The sequence below is a fragment of the Natrix helvetica genome (genome assembly GCF_964273705.1).
Source record: "Natrix helvetica genome assembly, chromosome: 4".
NCBI classification, from domain to species: Eukaryota; Metazoa; Chordata; class Lepidosauria; order Squamata; family Natricidae; genus Natrix; species Natrix helvetica.
Window position 1 is genome coordinate 115262065 of NC_138550.1, and position 20568 is coordinate 115282632.

General features: G+C 38.7%; 1 protein-coding gene across 3 annotated transcripts in view; it reads right to left on the minus strand.

Annotated features, from left to right (window-relative positions):
* Nucleotides 1-20568, minus strand: part of CEP192 (centrosomal protein 192) — a 78718-nt gene that overhangs the window by 56415 nt on the left and 1735 nt on the right. For all 3 annotated transcript variants that reach the window (XM_081952761.1, XM_081952759.1, XM_081952760.1), the window contains exons 2-13: nt 19769-19956; nt 16439-16558; nt 15102-15235; nt 10713-10762; nt 10101-10230; nt 9753-9886; nt 6211-6357; nt 5927-6065; nt 4196-4254; nt 2823-3039; nt 2320-2451; nt 42-106 (exon numbers count right to left, since the gene is read on the minus strand). In XM_081952761.1, the coding sequence (XP_081808887.1) occupies nt 42-106; nt 2320-2451; nt 2823-3039; nt 4196-4254; nt 5927-6065; nt 6211-6357; nt 9753-9886; nt 10101-10230; nt 10713-10762; nt 15102-15235; nt 16439-16558; nt 19769-19935 (1494 nt within the window). In that variant the 5' untranslated portion in view covers nt 19936-19956. The remainder of the gene's footprint in view (nt 1-41; nt 107-2319; nt 2452-2822; nt 3040-4195; nt 4255-5926; nt 6066-6210; nt 6358-9752; nt 9887-10100; nt 10231-10712; nt 10763-15101; nt 15236-16438; nt 16559-19768; nt 19957-20568) is intronic.

Consider the following 20568-nt stretch of genomic DNA (forward strand, 5'->3'; position numbering starts at 1 on the left):
AATATTATAGAATGTTTCTGTTTAATGTTGATGTTACTTACCTGTATAAATCTGTGTTCCCTTTCAAATACTTCCTGATCTTGGGCAATCATAGCTATTGCTTCAGCTTTTGGGAAGGGTTGGGGGAGGAATAAAAGAGAAAGAGAATACTTAACATAAAATTAAAAGCAAATTATAACAGAAGCCCAAGAGTTTACTCGACACTCTTATAACTTCTTATAATTTCTGATAACTTCCTTCATAAAAAGAACAGGTGTTATTTTATTTCATTTCCACTAGAATATACTAACTATTATACACTAGAATATTTATACTATATACCGGTGGTGGTGAACCTATGGCACGCCTGCCACAAGTGGCACGTGGAGCCATTTGTCAGGACACATGAGGCATTGCCCTGTCAGCTGACTTCGCCCTTCTTTTGAGGCCTTTTCACCCTCCCGGTTTGCTCGTAGGGCCAATTTTAGCCCTCCAGAGCTTTTAGGAAGCTTCAGTGAAGTTCCTGAAGCCCCCGGAGGGCCTCTTGGGGAGGAGGCTGTTTTCACCCTCCCCAGGCTCCTATAAAGCCTCTGGAGCCTGGGGAGGGCGAAAAAAGCAAGCCAAAAATTGGGGAGGAGCACTGGTCATGTACATCTGCATGCTGCGGTCATGCGCATAGCATTATGCACGTGGCACACCCGTACAGGAACCCCCCCCCCCATGCTCTCCCCCGCTTTTGGCACGTCAGCCACAAAAGGTTAGCCATTACTGCTATATACCATATTTTTCGGTATATTTTTCAGAGCATAAATTTCCACCCCAAAAGAGGGTGGAAATTTGGGTGCGGCATATTCCGAATGTAGCTTTTGGAAGTGTTTTTTCAGGCCTGATGAGTCGCTTCACTCATTTATTCACTTAAAGATTTGAAGACTGCCTTAAGAGGTACTTCTTTTGTCCAGTTTCTATTTTTGGGAGATAATCCTCTCAAGGGCAAGGCAGAGAGTTCCTGTGGCTACTGATTTCTATTCTTTTGGGGATAATCCCTTTAAGGGCAAGGCAGGAATTTTTCCTATCCGGCTGAGTTTTCTCAATAGTTTCCTTCAGGCAAGCACTGGGCTGGTTTGTTGATTCAGGTTTGTTATATTTTAAGTGCTTAAGTGCTTTTTGCTAAATGCCCAGATTTAGCTAAGATCTCCCCCCCCCCCCCCGGCTTCCGGGTGGTGGTGGCAAAAAGTGTCATTTTATAATATTATTGTGTTTGCTTGCTTTTCTGGTGCTATGGGGAAAAAAATGAATACCTGGTAGGCAGAATTTTTTCCCATTTTCTTTCCCCAAAACTAGGTGTGTCTTATACTCTCAACAATACAGTATACATTCATTTCTACTAGAATATACTATATTTTTTGGAGTATAAGATGCACCTTTTTCCCTCAAAAAAAGAGGCTGAAAATCTGGGTGCATCTTTTACACTGAATACAGCACTTTTTGCCCTCCGAAACCCTGCCTCCTTCACCAAAATGGCCATGCATAGCCTTCAGGAGGCTTCCAGAGTGTTCCTGGGGGCTGGGGAGAGCAAAAATGAGTGAAAAATGGACCATTTTTTGCTTGTCCCACGCCCCCCCCCCAGCACTCTACAAGCCTCCTAAAGGCTATTCATGCCCTTTTTTAAAAAAAACAGGCCCATTTTCACGAAAAACGGGCCATTTTGGGGAGATCTGCAGAGTGCAAAAACTTTTTTTTTAATTTGTCTCTTCAAAATCTTGGTGCATCTTATGCTCTGGTGTGTCTTATACTCCGAAAAATATGGTATCTATGGAATAACACCGAAATATTTAAGCCATCTGGAATACCCTGCCTGTATCACGGTCCTCATAACAAATACTGTGTGCATTTTGAAAACCTAAAGTAGTCTCCACATGTGAACCAGGTTTCCCTGTTGAAGCAGCTATTTTAAAATTCATTCTATATTTTTAAAAGTAAATTAAACATTAGCTTTGTAATTTTGTGATTTTACTTATTTCTTGTTTTAATTATTCTGAAAGCATACTTTTGTCCACTCTCTTATTGCCATCTGAATTATAATCTGCCTAGCATACTAGATATAGCAACTCAGTACATTGTTTCTAGTAATAAAACTTTTTAATGATTAGTTCAAAGAAAAATTACCAAGCTTTACATGTATGATTTATATACGTTTCATTACTATTTCTAATAACATAGCAATTCTTGATATTCAGAAGTTAATTATTTCAAGTGTGAGCTAGCAAATGGATGCTATTTTAGAATTATAAATTTACTAGTAGGAAATTGTAAAAGAAATAAAAATATAATCAGATTTACCTCCAGTTATAAAGTCTCCGCTTATGTTTGAAACATTGGATTTTTGTTCTTTATCAAATGAGGTATAATATGCAAGATCTGTCACCCATTTACCCTCTTCATTTTGGTATACAACATTATGTGACTGGTCTTCTGAAAAATGAATGTAATGTTGTCTTTAAAGTTTCATGTTAAAGAATTTATATCATGTATAAGAATATTACAATTAACATATCAAAGTTTGTATTGATGGTACAGAGGTTAGAATGCAGTTTTGCAGGCTAATTCTGCCCACAGCCAAGAGTTTGATCCTGACGGGCTCAAAGTTAAGTGAGCTTTCCATCCTTCCAAGGTCTATGAGGAACCAGATTGTTAGGGGCAATATGCGGAGGTTCTAAACTACTCAAGAGAATGCTGTAAAGCAATATGGGGTGGTATATAAGTCTAAGTGCTATTGCTATCACTACTCTAGTTGGCATGGCAAGATGAATGGGTGCCAGAACGTATGAATGACTTTTACTGACCTTTCGTTGTATGTTGATCATGTTCAGATTCTTTGCAAATAGTGGGGGACAGATAAACATCAGCCAAAGAAATGTGATTTTCATTAGACATTTGACACTGGTTGGGAAATTTGATTTGTTGTTCTGTATTCCAGATCTCAGAAGCAGCATTATCCTCAATACATTTAAAGTAGAGTGAATCAATATTTAGCTCAGAGTTGATTTCATTTGTGGCATTCTTTTATGAAAAAGCAAAAATACACAAAAAGTTTTTTAAAAGTTGCTTTATGTTTTAAAATGGTCTTTCTTTTCATTATCAAGTAACTGATATATTTCCAGGTTATTTTCTGATACCCAGACAAAACACAAAAATCCACACACTTATACAGGGAGTCCTTGATTTACAACAGTTCATTTAGTGACCATTCAAATTTACAACGGCACTAAAAAAAGGGACTTATGACAATTTTTCAGTTACAACCTTTGAAGTATCTCCATGATCATTTGATCAAAATTCAGATGCTTGGCAACTGGTTCATACATATGACAGTTGCTGTGTCCCAAGGTCACATAATCACCTTTTGCAACCTCTTGACAAGTGACTTCAATGGGGAAACCAGATTCACTTAACAACCAGGTTACCATCAAATGCAGTGATTTACTTAACTGTGGAACGAAAGATCGTAAAATGTGGCAAAATTCACCTAACAAATGTTTCACTTAACAAACATTTTGGGCTCAAAATGTTCATAAGTCGAGGACTACCTGTATAGTAGACTTTTATTAACATTTCAATACTTTATCAATGCTCAGATTCTTTGGCTCAAATTTATGATCACCTGAAACAATTCTGCTTCGTTGGATATTTTTATATGTAAAGAGATTCCATCCACCACTAAATAAAGAAGTAAGAAAACAGCCAAAGCTGAATCTTGCAAGCAACCAAGAAAAAAACGTAATGCTATTAATAGTTATGTATTATTAAATCAGTCCCACAATAAACCTATTGAACAACTTTTACATGCTAGTGATACAAACAAGATAGATAAAATGAAGGCATCACACCACTCTTACAATAATGAAGTGAGATCCTCCTTTTGCTTAGATGATACAGTACACCAGTTTTTTATTGCTCTTGAGTGGAAAATTAGAGGTGAACATGTTCTGATTAAATTACAGCATTACACTCTAGTGATTCTTACTCAGTTTTACAATATAAAGGTAGTCCATGACCGGAGACTATAATGGAACCGGCCCATTTCGGTCAGAAATCATGATGGCCGTTAAGTGAAGTACCCATGTGATTGTCTCACTTATAATCCCCCATCCCTGCTCTTCCAGAATTAAAAATTAGTCTATTACAACAAATTTTAGGACTTACATCCTGAACTTACATTTCTGCCATCTGTAGTAACTTTGAATATTCCATCTTCCCTATCATAGTCAGGATAGTCTGCAATTATATACATACAATTTTAAGTTTATTTTATATATATATATATATATAAACATCCTGTTTCCCTACAATAATCCTATGAAATGGGTTGGGCAGAGAGAGTGTGATTTATAACTAAAACCATGCTAAATTAGAGCATAGTTTTAGAGATACCATTTGCTCATTTGCTTTCCAATTTTAGTATATTAATACACAGAAAAGATCAGTGCCTAAATATAAAAAAGGTACACATCAATATGTATGGTTGTATGTATGTATGGTTATTTCTTTATGGTAAACATTATTTTTTCATGTACATTTTCTAATCTATAAGACAAAATCTGCCTAAGTTTCTGATGTATAGATATCTGGTTTGCAGATATTGGGGTTTTTATCTCAGCCTCTAAACTCCCTTTTTACAACCCTGTAGTCCCTGTTCAGGGTAATAATAATAATAATAATAATAATAATAATAATAATAATAATAATAATAATAATAATAATAATAATAATAATAATAATAATAATAATAATAATAATAATAATTTTATTTGATTAGCCGCAACCCTCTCCCGAAGGACTCGGGGCGGCGTACAATCAAAGCAAATAAAATACAGATAAAGACAAACATACATACATAAGAAACAAAGACATATACATGTGCATGGAGGAGGTAGACTAATGAGTGAAGACAATTAAAAAACACAATTTAAAATCCCATTGAATAAAATTACCAAATTAAAAAACCCGTCAGGAGCGTTATGAAGTTATGGTTGAGCCAGGCCAGCTATTTGGAATAGGTGGGTCTTGAGCTTTACACGGAAGGAGCGGAGGTCAGTGGTGGTCCTAATATCCGGAGGGAGGTCATTCCACAGGGCTGGGCCCGCCACAGAGAAGGCTCTGCTCCTAGGCGCCGCCCCTCGGCACTGTCTGGTGGACGGCACCTGGAGAAGTCCCTCTCTGTGCGAGCGGATGGGTCGCAGGGATGTATGGGGCAGAATACGATCCCGCAGGTAACTAGGTCCTGAGCCATGAAGCGCTTTAAAGATCGTAATCAAGACCTTGAAACGCACCCGATAGACCACAGGAAGCCAGTGCAGCTCGCGCAGGAGAGGTGTCACATGGGAGTACCTAGTACTCCCCATAATCACCCGCGCGGCCGCATTCTGGACCAACTGCAGTCTCCGAGTGCATTTCAAGGGAAGCCCCATGTAGAGAAGCCCCAGGTAGAGTCACTCTAAACTAGAAGACTATGATACACTTGCTCTTTGGGTTCACCACTCCTGTTTTTAGAAGCATAAGCTTCAATGTACCAATATTTTAAGATAAATTTAAGCTTTTTGGGGAATAGAACTATATTGCCAGAGTATTACTTTTACATTAACTATAATTATTTGATACCATCAGTTATCAGTTAATGCATAAGTGCTCATCTCAAATTTCTTGCTTAATTAAAAGTACCCGGTATTTAGAACGCAAAATATGCCTCCTAACACTGTGGCCTTAAAACATTTTAGGTTTTATTTTTAAACTTTATATATATCTCTCTCAATTTTTCTTACTCAATTTATTTGTATATGTAATGGTGTTTAAAGCTTGCAAAAGCACCACACTGTCTTTTATTTAAGTAATTCGATCAAATTAACATACATTAAAAAAATAATAAAAATAAGTTACAAAATTAACTTACCTTCTATCTCTGAACAAATATGTTGAGAATCTGTTTTTCTGCTTTTGATTTCAAAAAGATTTGCTGCTGTTCCCACAGAAAGTTTATCAGAACTCTTATGGTACTCTGATTTAGGATTACATTTATAGTTTTCATTGTTCTTCCATAGGAAGGAAATAAAAGACAACTTACAGTGTATGTAGAGTTAATAAATATATTTACAATCTGTTGAAGTTCATAACAAGTCCCAGCAATATTAAGACTGATTTCCACTAAAAATGTAACTAAGGTTAATTATCCTGTACCTCTTGCCTTGTAATTGTGGGCAACTTGAATTGTTCTTCTTGCATGCTGTGATGTCTTTCCTTAACATCATATGGTTCTTCATAACTTGCAATAGGCGAATGATTTCTTACTGTTGCTTGATAAACAGTTGGAATCTGAAATTTTTCCTGAAGAAGTTAAAGGTTTAAATTTTTAACCAAAATGTCTTTTAAACTCTGATATTATCTACTTAATGTTAATCATGCTTGCTCATTTTACTTCCACTTTGCACTAATAAAAAATAAATTTATTGGACCAAAATTGAAGCCAGTGTAGAAAATATTTCAAATAAAGTCAACAAACAGATGTTATTACTTCCTATAATTAAAATATCAAGCTGTATTCTCTGAAGTCAGCCATGTTCATTACTATACCTACATTTCTCTATTTGCCCCAAAGGATTTAAAAATATCTTGAAAATAAAGAGAAAAAAACTTTTTCTAGAATAAAGCTTAAACAAGTAAATAGGAAAAAAGACATAAACACATACAATAGATTATGTAATGTCCATTACTTCACTTTGTAATTCTTCAGTATAAACCAATCCTCTCCATTCCATTAAATATGCGCCCATAACAGACTTTAATGTTTGTATGTGTGTAAGTATGTATAAACATAAATGTTCAAGCAGATATACTTCCTAATCATATACTGCAACAATAAGAGCAATAAAGTTTATATTCATTAATCAAATTTATATAGCCACACATCTATCTCATCCAAGGCAACTCTTAGACATATTAGACAACTTCCACTCCAATCTTCTCTTTTTGGAAAAACCTGTGGGGATTCAATTGCAAAAGTTCTTGGATAAAGATAGCTGTCTGGGTTCTTTTCAATTCAAATTCAGGCTGAGCTGTGGGATAGAAACAAATTTTGTTTGTTGCTGTGAATGACTTTTGTAGGGACTTGGACCCTGTTCTCTCTCTCTCAAGTACTTTTGATGCTACTGATTACAGAATCTTTCCAGAGCTCTTGAAAGGACTAGGAAGGACGAATTGGTTCATAAAACAGTGGATATATTCTTTCCTAGTCCAGTGGGACTGTTAATGATATAGGATGAAAACCTATTTCTTATGAAATATGAAGTTTGGTTTTCTCATCCACATTACATTATTTATCATCTACATGAAGGTGCTGGAGAAGGTAATCTATTGCTTCAAGATGAATTACTAATCGCTATTATACTGATCCATTCAGAACCAAACAAGAGACATTTTGGAAATCCTTACGTTGTGTTTAGATGCTGTAAAGAACTGGATGGAACAAAGCAAACTGAAGTTGAATACTATCAAATAGTGACTATTTGCCCAGCATCCATGAGGAGTTGATAGTCGAATAGTACATTTAGAACTGGAATGGGATTCACCCTGTAGGTAGCTGAAAAATCTTCCATCATTATTTGAGATAGCTCCTCATTAGATCATCAAAAGCCATAAACAAGCCTTCCCCTTAGGAAACTGGAAGATGAACTGAATTCCAAAGAGGAAATACAGCACATTTGCTTCGCATAATCCCTGACCTCCGGTCCTTCCGACGCGCCCTAAAAAGTTGGCTTTTCCAGCAAGCCGGCCTGGCCTGTTAATTTTATTTAATTTTTAAAATGTGAGTGTTATATACATTGGGTTTGTTTTTTTGGACTGTTTCTAATTTCCTTTTAACTTTTGTACTATGTGTTTTTTTAATGCTGTACGCCACCCTGAGTCCTTGGGAGAAGGGCGGCATATAAATCTAATAAATCCAATTCAATCCAATATTTATGTAACCATAATCCTCTTTTACTTAGTTTTGATAAAAATATGTGTGGAAAATTCTTGCTTCCAATGGAACAGCCAAGAACTTGACAAGAGATTCCTTACTCAAAGAAATACACTCAATCTTCTGAATTGAGGCTCTAAATCAACAGGTAGAATCTGCAGGCAGTGCGGCTTTGGACTAGCTTCAGAATCTGTACCATTAACGACCTTTTTTGAGCAGAAACTCTGGCAACAGCCTCTCAGGTGTTCATTGTTTCAATGTATTGCTGCAATGCACTCTACCTGTGCTGCCATTAAAGTACCTGGAAACTGCAACAAATATGAAATGTATCTGCCTGCATTCCAATGAGTACAGCTAACACTAATTTTGTTGCCATTGCATTGCTGTAGGTGTTCTGTAGATTTCAGAACACAATTCAATGTGTCATATATTTCAATATATAAAGTCATGCAGGCAAGATCCCAAGATCCCTATAGCACAGTTTCCTCAAAATTGACTTTGGCTGGTTTATCCTGTTCAACAAGAGATAGCAATAGCACTTAGACTTATATACACCGTGCTTTACAGCCCCCTCTAAGCGGTAGTTTCCGTTTGCAAAATGAAGAGGCCCCATAAACGGTGTGGACTGGGTTATTTCCTCTAAAGGAAAAATGATGCAGGTAGTCCTCGAGTTACAACTATAATTGCACTCAAAATTTCTGTTGTTAAGGTATTTGTTAAGTAAATCACTGTAGTTAAGTTAGTAACACAGTTGTTAAGTGAATCTGGCTTCCCCATTTACTTTCTTTGTGGGAAGGTCACAATAGAGGATCACATGATCCTCTACACTGCATCCTTCGTAAATATGAGTCAACTATCAAGCACCTGAATATGGATCACATGAGCATGGGGATGCTACAAAGGTCGTAAGTGTGAAAAATGGTCGTAAGTCGCTTTTTCAGTGCCATTTTAATTTTGAACTGTTACTAAATGAACTGTTGTAAGCCAAGGACTATCTGAATAGAGTTCTCCCAAAGTTTGTTTGCTCTACACATGCCTAGATGAGGATACGTTTTTAAACAGAATGCTTAGCTTACCATATTTTTCGAACTATAAGATGCACCGGGGTAAAAAATGCACCAAGATTTTAAAGATGTAAGAAAAAAAAGTTTTTGTCCCTCCCGGTCCCCAGGAGCACTCTGCAGGCTTCAGCAGGACTGGGGGGAAGGCAGAAATGCCTCCCTTTTTGCTGCCATTTTTTGCCCGTTTTTTGCAAAAACGTGGCATTTTTCCCTTCCCCCAGCCCTGCTGAAGCCTGCAGAGTGCTCCTGGGGACTGGACGAAGGGCAAAATGCATGTATTTGCGAAAAGCGGCCCATTTTTTGCAAAAACGTGGGCATTTTTCCTTTACCCCAGCCCTGCTGAAGCCTGCAGAGTGATCCTGCGGGCTGGAGGAAGGGGAAAATGCCTCAGTTTTTGTGAAAAACAGGCTGTTTTTCACCTATTTTTCGCAAAAATGGGATTCGGGGGTGGGGCTTCAGGAGGCCAAAAATGGCTGTATTCGGTGTATAAGACGCACCAACATTTCCACACTCTTTTAGGGGGGGGGAGGTGCATCTTATACTCCGAAAAATACGGTACATGTTTCCATACCTCCAGCAACTGATTTACATCCTTTTATAAACCTTCATTTTAGATTCTTCTTTAAACAACCAACTTTATTGCATCCTTTCAGTGACTGTCAATTTGAAATATTACAGTGACAGATTTTTTCATTTAGGAATACCTGTTCTGGAGGTAATTCCATGCTTTTAATATAGTCCCCGTGTTCCTCTGCATCTTCAATTTCTGGCAATACAAGCTGTTCAAAATACGCTTCCAACTGGTCATCACAGAACTCTTCATCTCCAATATCATGATCTAAAATGGAAAAGAAAGGTCTGCTATTAAACAAACGTTTCACATCTTCATCATTTATCTCTAGAAGGTTGTTTGTTGTTTTTAATGTTATTTAAAGTTACCATTTAGCTGCATGAAAAAACACAACATATGCAATGATCTGTTTGCTGATATGATACATCACCATTAATAGAAGCAGAAGAAATTTCCCAGATTTTAACTTTTTATCTCATACCTGTAGAACATTCTTCAAGGCTCTCAAAGCTCAGCAATTTCTCATTTTCTATAAATCTGGAAAAGCCAGCCACAGAATTGCTGGCTGTTTCACTTGCTATATCATTCTGATCAGGATCTAATGAAGCAAACTGGAAACATTAATTTTAATAAATTACTTGTTTGATAATCTGCAGAACTCTTAGAAATTAATCTATCAGCAGAAAGTCCCAAGAAAAACTCACAAGATGTATATAGTGAGCTTATAATAAAAGTTATTCAATTTAAGTTCCACATGGATGGTTAAAAGTAGATCTAAGAAAATTAAAATCTCTTAACTTTATACCACATAAATTAGTGGAAAATATTAAATTTAAAAAATGAAGTTTACAGTAATCAAGATGGAAATTCTGCAAATATTTGGAATTTTTAAAGTGTTAACAAATACAGAAAAAGTATCTCATAAAAGTACAAACTGGAGTGTCAAATAACCTGAACAGTGCAAACATTTCTTAGGCTGATTACAGATATTTGTTTAAATACTGTAATTGTTCAGAAATGGAAAATGAAATTATAGGATGCAAAGGTATATATAGTACCATATGCATTTTAACAGATAGTAGAAAAAAGTTACCTGATTTTCTTTTTCTTTTTCCAAGGAAATATATTCTTTAGTTGTCAAATCTGAAAGAAAGAATTTGAATCTAACAAACAGATCCATAAAATGATAAATGACAATCACTTGTATTTTTAGTAATTAAGTTTCTCTTGCATTACAAGCACATAATATAACCACATCTTCCTAATAACATCAGACATGAGTGTTATTTTCTAATAACATATTTATAACATACATAAATCAGCAATAATTAAAAAAAATAATGGATTTTACCTTGTTCATGAATTAATTTATAATTCTATCCCCCATTTCTTATCCTCCTTCTCAATCCCCTCCCTTATTAGCACTTTTTTATCCAAAGATGTGATATTACTCTCTTTTGAGCTGATTGCACTTCTAATTATATGAAGATTCTGTCAGTGAATGGTAACCAACAATGAAAAAAGGCCCTTTCTACACCAAGTGAAATATCTGTCTCTGGTAGTCGCTTCTGAAATTGCAGAAAATATTACTGAATTAGTATTACCACTTTATAAAGCCTTAGTAAGACCACAATTTGAATACTGCATCCAGTTCTGGTCACCACAATATAAAAAAGATGTTGAGACTCTGAAAAGAGTGCAGAGAAGAGCAACAAGAATGATTAGGCGGCTAATCATAAAACATATAAAGAACGGTTACAGAAATTGGGTATGTCTAGTCCAGGGGTCTGCAACCTTACACACATAAAGAGCCACTTGGGCCTGTTTCCCATAGAAAACAAAACACCGGGAGCCACAAACCCTGGGTGGGCATGACCAACTCGATGTCATTCATTCCCACCGAGTCACATGTCACCTCCCCCCAGCCACACCTACCCACGTTTTGTGGCTATATTTTCTTTTCTATGGGAAAGATACACACACACACACTTCTCCCTCTCTCTCCCTGTCCCCCCATTCTCCCTCTCCCATTTCTCTCTTTCTCCTTCTCTATCTCCCTCTCATCTTTTTCTCTCTCCCTTTCCTCCATCTCTCTCATTCTCCCTCTTCCATTTCTTTCTCTCTCCCATCTTTCTTTCTCCTTCTGTCCCATCACTTTCTCTCCCTCCCTCCCTCATCTCTTTCTCTCTCTTTTTTTCCTATCTCCCTCTTTCCCTGCCTCCCCCTCTCTCATCTCTCTCTCTCCCTCCCTCCTCCCTCTTTCTTCCTCTATCTCCCTCTCTTCCTCCTTCTCTTTCTCTCTCTGTCTGCTGAGGAACAATCACCAGCCGCTGTGGAGGCTTGCCTTCGGGTGACCCCCCCTCTTGAGATTTCCTGGCCAGCCGTGGCAGGGCTGGGAGAGTGTGCACGCATGGAGAGACACCCCCCGCCCAGCAAGCGCCAAAGTGCAGAAAAGGCACACACAGGGCGGCTGGCTGCTCAATTAAGGAGTGTGTTTCAATCAGCTGGCCTGGCACTGTCTTAGTTTTACCTCCCGGGATTTATTTATTTTAATTGGGTTTTAAGGGTTTTATAGGCTTTTAACGTATTATATTTATTATTCGATTACAGTCTCATAACCTCCTTCACCAGTATTAATTTAATTGTTTATGTATGTATTTTATAATGTATTTTAGTGACTGTACACCGCCCCGAGTCCTCTCCGGGAGAGGGGGCGGTCTATAAGTGTGAATAATAAATAAATAAATAATAAGGATGCCAAAGGACATGGCTTGTCTCCTGCACTAAGGCTCCGGCCATTGCCTTGCTGTGTCTCCCCCCCCCCCCTGCAGTTCTTCGACCGAGCATGGAGGACGCAAGCTCCAGCCCGAAGAAGCAGGAAGCGAAGACTGCCTTATGTGCCAATGTGGCGGAAAGGGAGGTACAGGGCCGCTTTGCTCCTCCACTAAGGCTCTGGTGACCCTCCTCCTCCTCTCATGCAGGGGGAGAGGGATGATATGGCAAAGCGGTGCCTGGAGCCTTAGTGCAGCAGAGAAGCCGTGTCCTTTTGCGCCTTTGCTGCACTTTGGCGCTTGCTTGAGGGGGGGTCTCCCCATGCATGCATACCCTCCCGCCCTGCCACAGCCAGTCAGGGGGTTGTGAGAGGAGGAGGGGGGCTGCCCGAAAGAAAGCCTCCACCACAGCTGGCGGTCAATTTCCAAAAAGAAGAAATAAACGTAGCAAAGCGCCCCAAGGCGAGATTGCTAGCTTGGCCGAGTCATGGCTTTGAAAGAGAGGAGACAGAGAGAGAGAGAGACAGAGAGAGAGACAGAGAGACAGAGAGAAAGGGAGGGGAGATCGACTGACGCGTGAGCTTCTTTGGTGAAGGCTTTTTATGAGCCTGACATCCGGGGTGGGCATGCAAGGTTCTGCGGGCCAACCCCCTTTTAAAGCTGGCCCATCACCCTTTCTGACATCTCCTTCTCCCAGATTCCATTCCTACCTAGTGTCTCTGGGCGGAGAGCAGGCTGCTGGTCTCCCCAAGCAACTGAGGCATGCCCAGCACAAACAAGGGCCAGAAGAAGCTCCACAAAAGTGAGGAACCAGAGAATCAGCCCGGGCCACTTCTCCATTACCACCGTCACCCTTACCTTCTCAGGCCAGGCGAGAGAGGGGCAGGGGCAGTCAGTGATGGGACAGGGAGCCAGAGCAGAGGACCTAAAGAGCCGCATGCAGCTCCGGAGCCGCACATTGCCGACCCCTGGTCTAGTCTAATGAAAAGTGATGCTATAATAGCAGTATTCCAATAATTGGTGAGCTCCTACAAAGACAAGGGAGTCAAACTATTTTCCAAAGCGCCAAAAGCCAAGACATTAAACAATGAATGAAAACTAACCAAGGAGAGAAGCAACCTAAAACTAAGGAGAAAATTAGAGCAATCAACTCATGAAATAGCTTGCCTTCAGAAGTTGTGGGTGTTCCATTACTGGTTTCAAGAAGAGACTGGACAATCATTTTTCTGAAATGGTTTAGGGCAGTGGTGTCAAACTCAAGGTCTACGGGCTGGATCCGGCATGCAGGGTGCTTAAACCTGGCCAACAGGGCTGTCCTGGAAATAGCAAACGACCAGCCCACAGTGCCTCTGGCAGCCAAACTGGGGCCAGAGGGGGGGTGAATGCACGCCCCCTCCACATCCCATTTTCAGCTGGATGGTCTCCTGCAGCACCGCCAGCTAAAATGAGGTGCGGGGGGCCACACACATCCTTCCCCCCCCTCCAGTCGACCCACAGAGAACACAATGCTGATCCGGCCCTCAAAGAAATCCTGTTTGACACCCCTGGTTTAGGGTCTCCTGCTTGAGGAGGTGATTGGACTAGAAGACCACCGAGGTCCCTTCCAACTCTATTCTATGTTCTAGTAATAATTTGAAAGCTAGAAATAATTTCTTAAACTCAGTCTATGGAAAATGACTTTAGCTTGAACATTTACCTTTTTTTCTCCTCCATATGTTATTCATTACTACAAGCAAGGGTTTTTAGGGATTTATAACTCTTCAATATTTCAAATTGCTAGAGTATTATTTAACCCTATTTATACAGCTACCCATCTCACATGAAAGTAACTCAACATGATCTAGCAACTAGTCTGGTACTTAGCAATAATTAGCAATTTAAATATTATGTTCAGAAAAAAAATCTAACAATTAAAAATTAATTTAACTGATTACCCAATACAAATTAATCAAGACTGGAAATTCAAGAAAACTATTTCAATTGCTAAATTTCACCTCTCAACCATATACTTAATAGGCAAATTTTGCCAATAGATTCTTCTTTGCAGCCCTTCTATAAACAATTCCATTATATCACTAAAGGTGTATGTTTCCATTACAAGTATACCTCAACTTACAATCATAATGGAACCCAGAATTGAAGTTGTAAGTCATTGCAGCTGTCAAACCAACCTGTGACTGGACTTAATTTTACAACCATTTTTACTATGGTGGTAAAATGAGTCATAAACAAGTCAATTCTTATGAATGGCTATTTTTTGCTAGAAAATGGTAAAAAAAACGTAAGTGTTGCAAATTGCAGTCACATGACTGCAAGACAACGCTACTGGCTTTAAATATGAGCCAGTTGCCAAGGGACCAAAATGCAATCATGTGACCAAGGAGGGGATAAACATAACTTTGAGGACAGGTCGTAAATGGCTTTTCTGAATTCTGTCTTAATAGTCATTAACCAAAAAGTCATTAGTTGAGAACTATCTGTAGGCAGATGTTGGAGTTTTTATTTTAGAAACGGATATTATTTTTAGATGACTTGATATTACTTAACTGACAAATAAGGTCACAATTACAATGAATACAGCATATATTCATTATACCAATATTTTTACATATTAGAATAAAACATCATTTTGAGCAGAACTCCAGCAATTTGGTTTGTTGTGGATTTCTTGATAATACTAAAACTCAACAGACACAACTGAAACTTCCTACCTTCTAAATGTTTTTCATGGAAACTATTCGGATTTTTGTCTAAGCAATCATCTGTAGAATTTTGGCTTTGTCTTCTCTGTAAACATTTTTGGGGTGGCTCCAAGATAATCTCAGCAGTACAATCACAGTTTTCCCTGCGGAAGTTAGAATTAGGTTTTCAATCATAAATTTAGATTTTAAAAGCTCAAAAAGTATTTTTAGCTAAATATCAATGATTTTTTTAAAATAATAAATGTTTCTTTTTAAATGGTTAATGGTAACATTAGTAGCAAAGTAATTTAGATAATTAGACAGGCAAATATTTGAAAAAAGTCAGATTTTAAATACATACAAGTATATATCTGTCTATTTTAAAATATGTAACCAATCAATTGTTCATATCTACTTTCAGAGTTTTAAAAAGTAAATTTAAAGTTGATTTATCACAGAATTGTTTTTCAACTGTAAAGTCATTTCTCTCTCAATATACCATATAACTGGATGATAAATATACAATTAAAAAGTCACTTTGCTTAGGAATTACTGTCTAATCTAGGGAAGGCTGAGACGCCACATTTGGAACAAAATCAAAGGATCACCTAAAACTCATCATTACAGAAGAAATAAATAAATACATTTGGTAACCATACTAATAACAGTACTCACAAAATTCAGACTAATTGTCATACATAATAAAATGTTAGAAATATATATTAAAATATTAGCTTATTTATTTGAATTAGAATATTTAAGAAGAAAATTTAACTACAGGCAGTCCTTGATTTACAACCATTTATTTAGTGACCTTTCAAAGTTATAACAGCACTGAAAAAGTCATCATTATTCACTTATGACCACTGCAACATCTTCCTGGTCACATGACTAAAATTCAGATGCTTGGCAACTGACTCACGTTTATGACAGTTGCAGTGTCCTGGGGTAATGTGATCACCTTTTGCAACCTTGTGATAAGAAAAATCGATGAGGAAGCCAGATTCATTTAATAACTGTGTTACTAATGTGACAATTGCAGTGATTCACTTAACAACTGTGGCAAGAAAGGGAATAAAATGGGACAAAATTCATTGAAAATACAAAAAAAAAACCTCCACTTATTTAGCAATGGAAATTTTGAGTTATTATGGTCATAAGTCAAGGACTATCTGAGTTTTTTGTAAAACTTACTTATCAAATATATTTTGAGAATTATGAATAGTGTTAACTTATTCCTAAAATTCTAATCCATAAACAGACATGTCTTTTGAGAAAACGATAGGAAATAATCTATTCTTATTAATTATGCCAGAATTATGGAGTTTTGCATCAAAGAATGTACCATTGGTTAATATAAATCTTACACGGTATCATGAAAGTTAGACATAAGATTTTTTCTTGGATCTGAATCAAGTTCATCACCACAGGAAGATGCTAATGTGGCCAAAAATTTTCTTTCAATGTAAGAAGCATGATCAGAAAGTCTATATGAAAAGAAATAAAAGTTACTTGTCCTTCATGTTCTCAGCTTGGAAAAAGAATAACAATTATTTTTAACAGAAATATAAGATTATATTTAAAACAGTTAGCATATAAAGGAGGATAAAAACAATTTCCTTTTTTTCCAGCCACACATTTTATTAGGTATCTGTATTAAAAGATGCCAGCAACTGGAAGATCAATTTATTTATGTATCCAAAAATATGCAAGGTCTGAGAGCCTCACTACAGAAATTTAAGAAATCTAGGGATTATCTAGTTCATGCCACAACTCGTATGAAATAGTACTTACACACTAGAAAAAAATATACCTGGCTAGTGACTTTTTGCTGAGCAAACCAGAGTACGTCGTTGGTTAATTGTTTGGCTTGTGCAAATTTAGGAATTCAATATTACTCAATGGGCTAACAAGTCGTTTAAATAGATACCTACTGACACCTTTTGATCCATTGGCAAACTGTTCTTGCTCGTTCATCTAATATTTAGTCAAGATCTGTTTTTTTCTGATATTTTCATTCAAAAGTGGCATTCACAATTCAAATTTCATTCAAAATTTCCTACTGGAAGAATTCTATTCCTTTTTTTTTTTCATGACAGCCCTTTCATGAAAAAGCCTATGGTTTCCTATGAAATCTCTCCTTGCTCTTCCCCAGTCCAAGCACAGAAGTTGTCCTTGCCACTCAGCAAAACATACAAACTTACATACATACATATAACCAATTTCGTTGTATCCATGATGTACAATGACAATAAAGGCTACACTATAACTAACAAGCCCATTTTAATTTACTATATTTTAGAAATTCAACCTATACTATTAGTATGTGATTTATTGCCTTAATGGAGTTATCACATTTTTCAGAGTATAAGACGTACCTTTTTCCCCAATTTGGGTGCGTTTTATACTCCAAATGCACCTCCACCCACTCACTCCACGCGTTGCATTTTCGGGGATTCCATGCGGCAGGGATCCTCACTTTCACATGATTCCCGAAGCAGCCCGTGGAATTGCGTTCAAAGCCTTTTCAAAGAAAGCATTTTTGGGCGGCAGCACCATGATCCCCTCCCCGATTCCAAAAAGGGCGCATGCAGAGGCCAAAAAAGTTCATCATGCTTCAGGTGGCAAGTGGTTCCTCCTCTGCAGACTCGCCTTCTCTTACTCCTGGCCAGCACTGTCGGCCAGGGGAGGTAGGGAGAAAAGCGAGAGGGCAGCACGGTCAGGTGAGGGCGCAGGAGCCTGGCACGGACACAGGGCAGGTAGATTAGAGGCAGCCAGCCAATTGCCAGCTTGCCAGCTCAGCTGCTGGCCACCCAGAGTGCGCAGGCAGCAAAGGAAACCCACGTTGAGGCCGTTGCCTCCTGCCTACATGCTTCGAGGAGGCCAAGCAGCAGCAGCAAGGAGAGCAGAGAGGTCCTGAGTTGCGGGAAGTGGCTACCAGCAATGCCCTCAAGGTGAAGACATTGTGAGCAGGAAGGGCTCAGCCCCCTCAGGAGCCATGTGAAGTTTCTCCTGCCGGGTCCCAGGTCTGGAAGGTCCCTTCACCACTCCCGCCCTGGAAGATGCACTTTGCACAAAGGACCACATGGAGCCACTCGCTGCTGCAGTCAAGCTGCGGCCGAGGGGAGAATGTGTCTCCTGGCCAGGGCTGATCACAGGAATTGGGGGGGGGGGGAGTACGAGGAAAAGGGGATCCTACCTGTTCCCCAGCCCACCCTCTGGAGCCGCCTCTGCTTCCTGCCCGCCCGCCACACTTGCCGGCATTCCCGCTTTCTCTTGTCTGACTACTCATGCTCTGCCAGCCACCTCTTTACTCTCTCTCGGCGGCTTTCCAGAGCCCGCCCCAGCTGGAGGGAGGGGAGAGTTTGGTAGCTCCATTGCATGTCTCCGCTGGTCTTTGCAGGGGAAACCTTGCACAGTAAAAAGAAAAACTTCTTTACTCATGAGAAACTTTTTCTTACTGTGCAAGATGTTTCTCCTGCACAGAGTGGCCAAGAGAGAGAAGCGGTGGAGCTGCCAGACTTGGCTAAGATGTGTGCCCCGCCCTGCCCCATCCCGTGCCCCACCTGCACCCCCAAATTGTGCCCATCTTGAGTCTGGCTGTTCTGTGCAGAGAAATATCTCTTTGCTGCTGTTCGGCCTCCTCGAGTCACGTTGGCAGGAGGCAGTGGCCACAACGTGTGTTTCCTTTGCTACCTGCGCACTCCGGATGGCCAGCATCTGAGCCAGCAAGCCGGCAATTGGCTGGCTGTCTCTAATCTACCTGCTCTGTGTCCGCGCCCGGCTCCTACGCCCTCACCTGACTGTACTGTCCTCTCGCTTTTCTCCCTGCCTCCCCCCGCCAACAGTGCTGGCCAGGAGTAAGAGAAGGCGAGTCTGCAGAGGAGAAGGAGGCGGGTGCGTGGCTCTGCAATGTGCACCGGGGAACTGGGAAGGAAAGCATTTTGAGGTGGCAGCACGTGCTGGAACCGCCTGCCACCTGAAGCATGCTGAACTTTTTTGGCCTCTGCATGCACCCTTTTTGGAATCGGGGAGGGGATCGTGGCGCTACAGCCCAGAAATTATCAAAGTTCCCAGGACCACTTCGGGAATTAGGCTCTGATCGAGGTAGCAAACACATTAATCAGATGAATACTGATGGATGCTGCTGGGAAAGAGGCAAAAAGGTTTTTTTCCTGATTTCCTCCCCAAAAATTAGGGTGCGTCTTATACTCCGGTGTGTCTTATACTCCAAAAAATACGGTATTTAAACAGACCATGATCAAATCAACTCTGAATAAGCATATTGGGCAAGACAGCCAGAGTATGCATCAATGGAATTTTCTAAGAGTTCTTGCCACTTCAGTTGCAGTATTGCTCACTAGGCATGTTATTATGAATTATTTTAAGTATTTAGCAGCTGTTAACAATTTATTTGAGCCATTTTTCTAAAAAGCCGTATCAAAATAAATAACCATGCCCTTATTTAAAAAGCGCATTAGGCTAGAATGCAATAAGCTAATTTGTGACTATATCATGCAAATGAAAAGAACTATATTAATAAGATAAACCCTGGTCAAGTTAACAATGGCTAAGCACATTGCACAAATACAGTTCAAAATTGCAAAATGAAAAAGTAGGTCTGGAAACAATTTAAGATTCGGAAATTAATAGCCATGAAAAATCTTTCAGTTTACACATTCTATTAAGTGCATTACCTGCTTTGAGAACCAGTTTTTTGTCTGGTTTCCGTTGAAGCAGCAACTGGAAGACCAAGATTTGATGAAAGTGTAATATTGTCTAAAATTTCATTGGTATGGTTAGCTATAGAGTTGACCAAAACACTTGGAAATGTCTCATCCCCAATATGTTTGAAATCTTCCATATTACTCTTGTCTCATAGTGTCTGAAAATTTCAATACAAACAAGCAACAAGGACATTTATAATTTTATAAATTTTAAATTTACAATTCTAACATTACTATGTATTACTTTTCTACTGGAGTATGTATTTCTGTTACCTGAATGTTGAATACATGAAAGTTATCTTTCGTAAAACTAAAGTAGCTCAATAATCAAGTATAATTCTGAAAATTACAATTACACTTTACTGATATTAAATATTTTACCAAAGAAGTAGCCTTATTTAACTGTTACAGCAACAAAAAAAAGATAGTCAATTCTTTCACAGGACATTATCAGTTTGTTTAATCACCACATGCATTGATTTAATTTTAGCTTTTAATGAGGATTATTATGAAGTTGTGTTTCAGAGAGTTCAGCATCTAAAGGATGCTAAAAGTGAAGGGGAAAATGTGTTTTTATTAAGATTTTAAACTAATCCTAACTTGTACAACTGCTGTAGTGCAATTGCCATCAATGACTTAGGTACAGAAAAAACCCTGAATGTGTTATTCATATTGTGCATTTTATATCCTGCTAAACAACTTATTGCCTCCCTAACATTTAGACTTCAATTGCCACCAGACCCAGCCAACACCTCCAAAGACAATGGAGT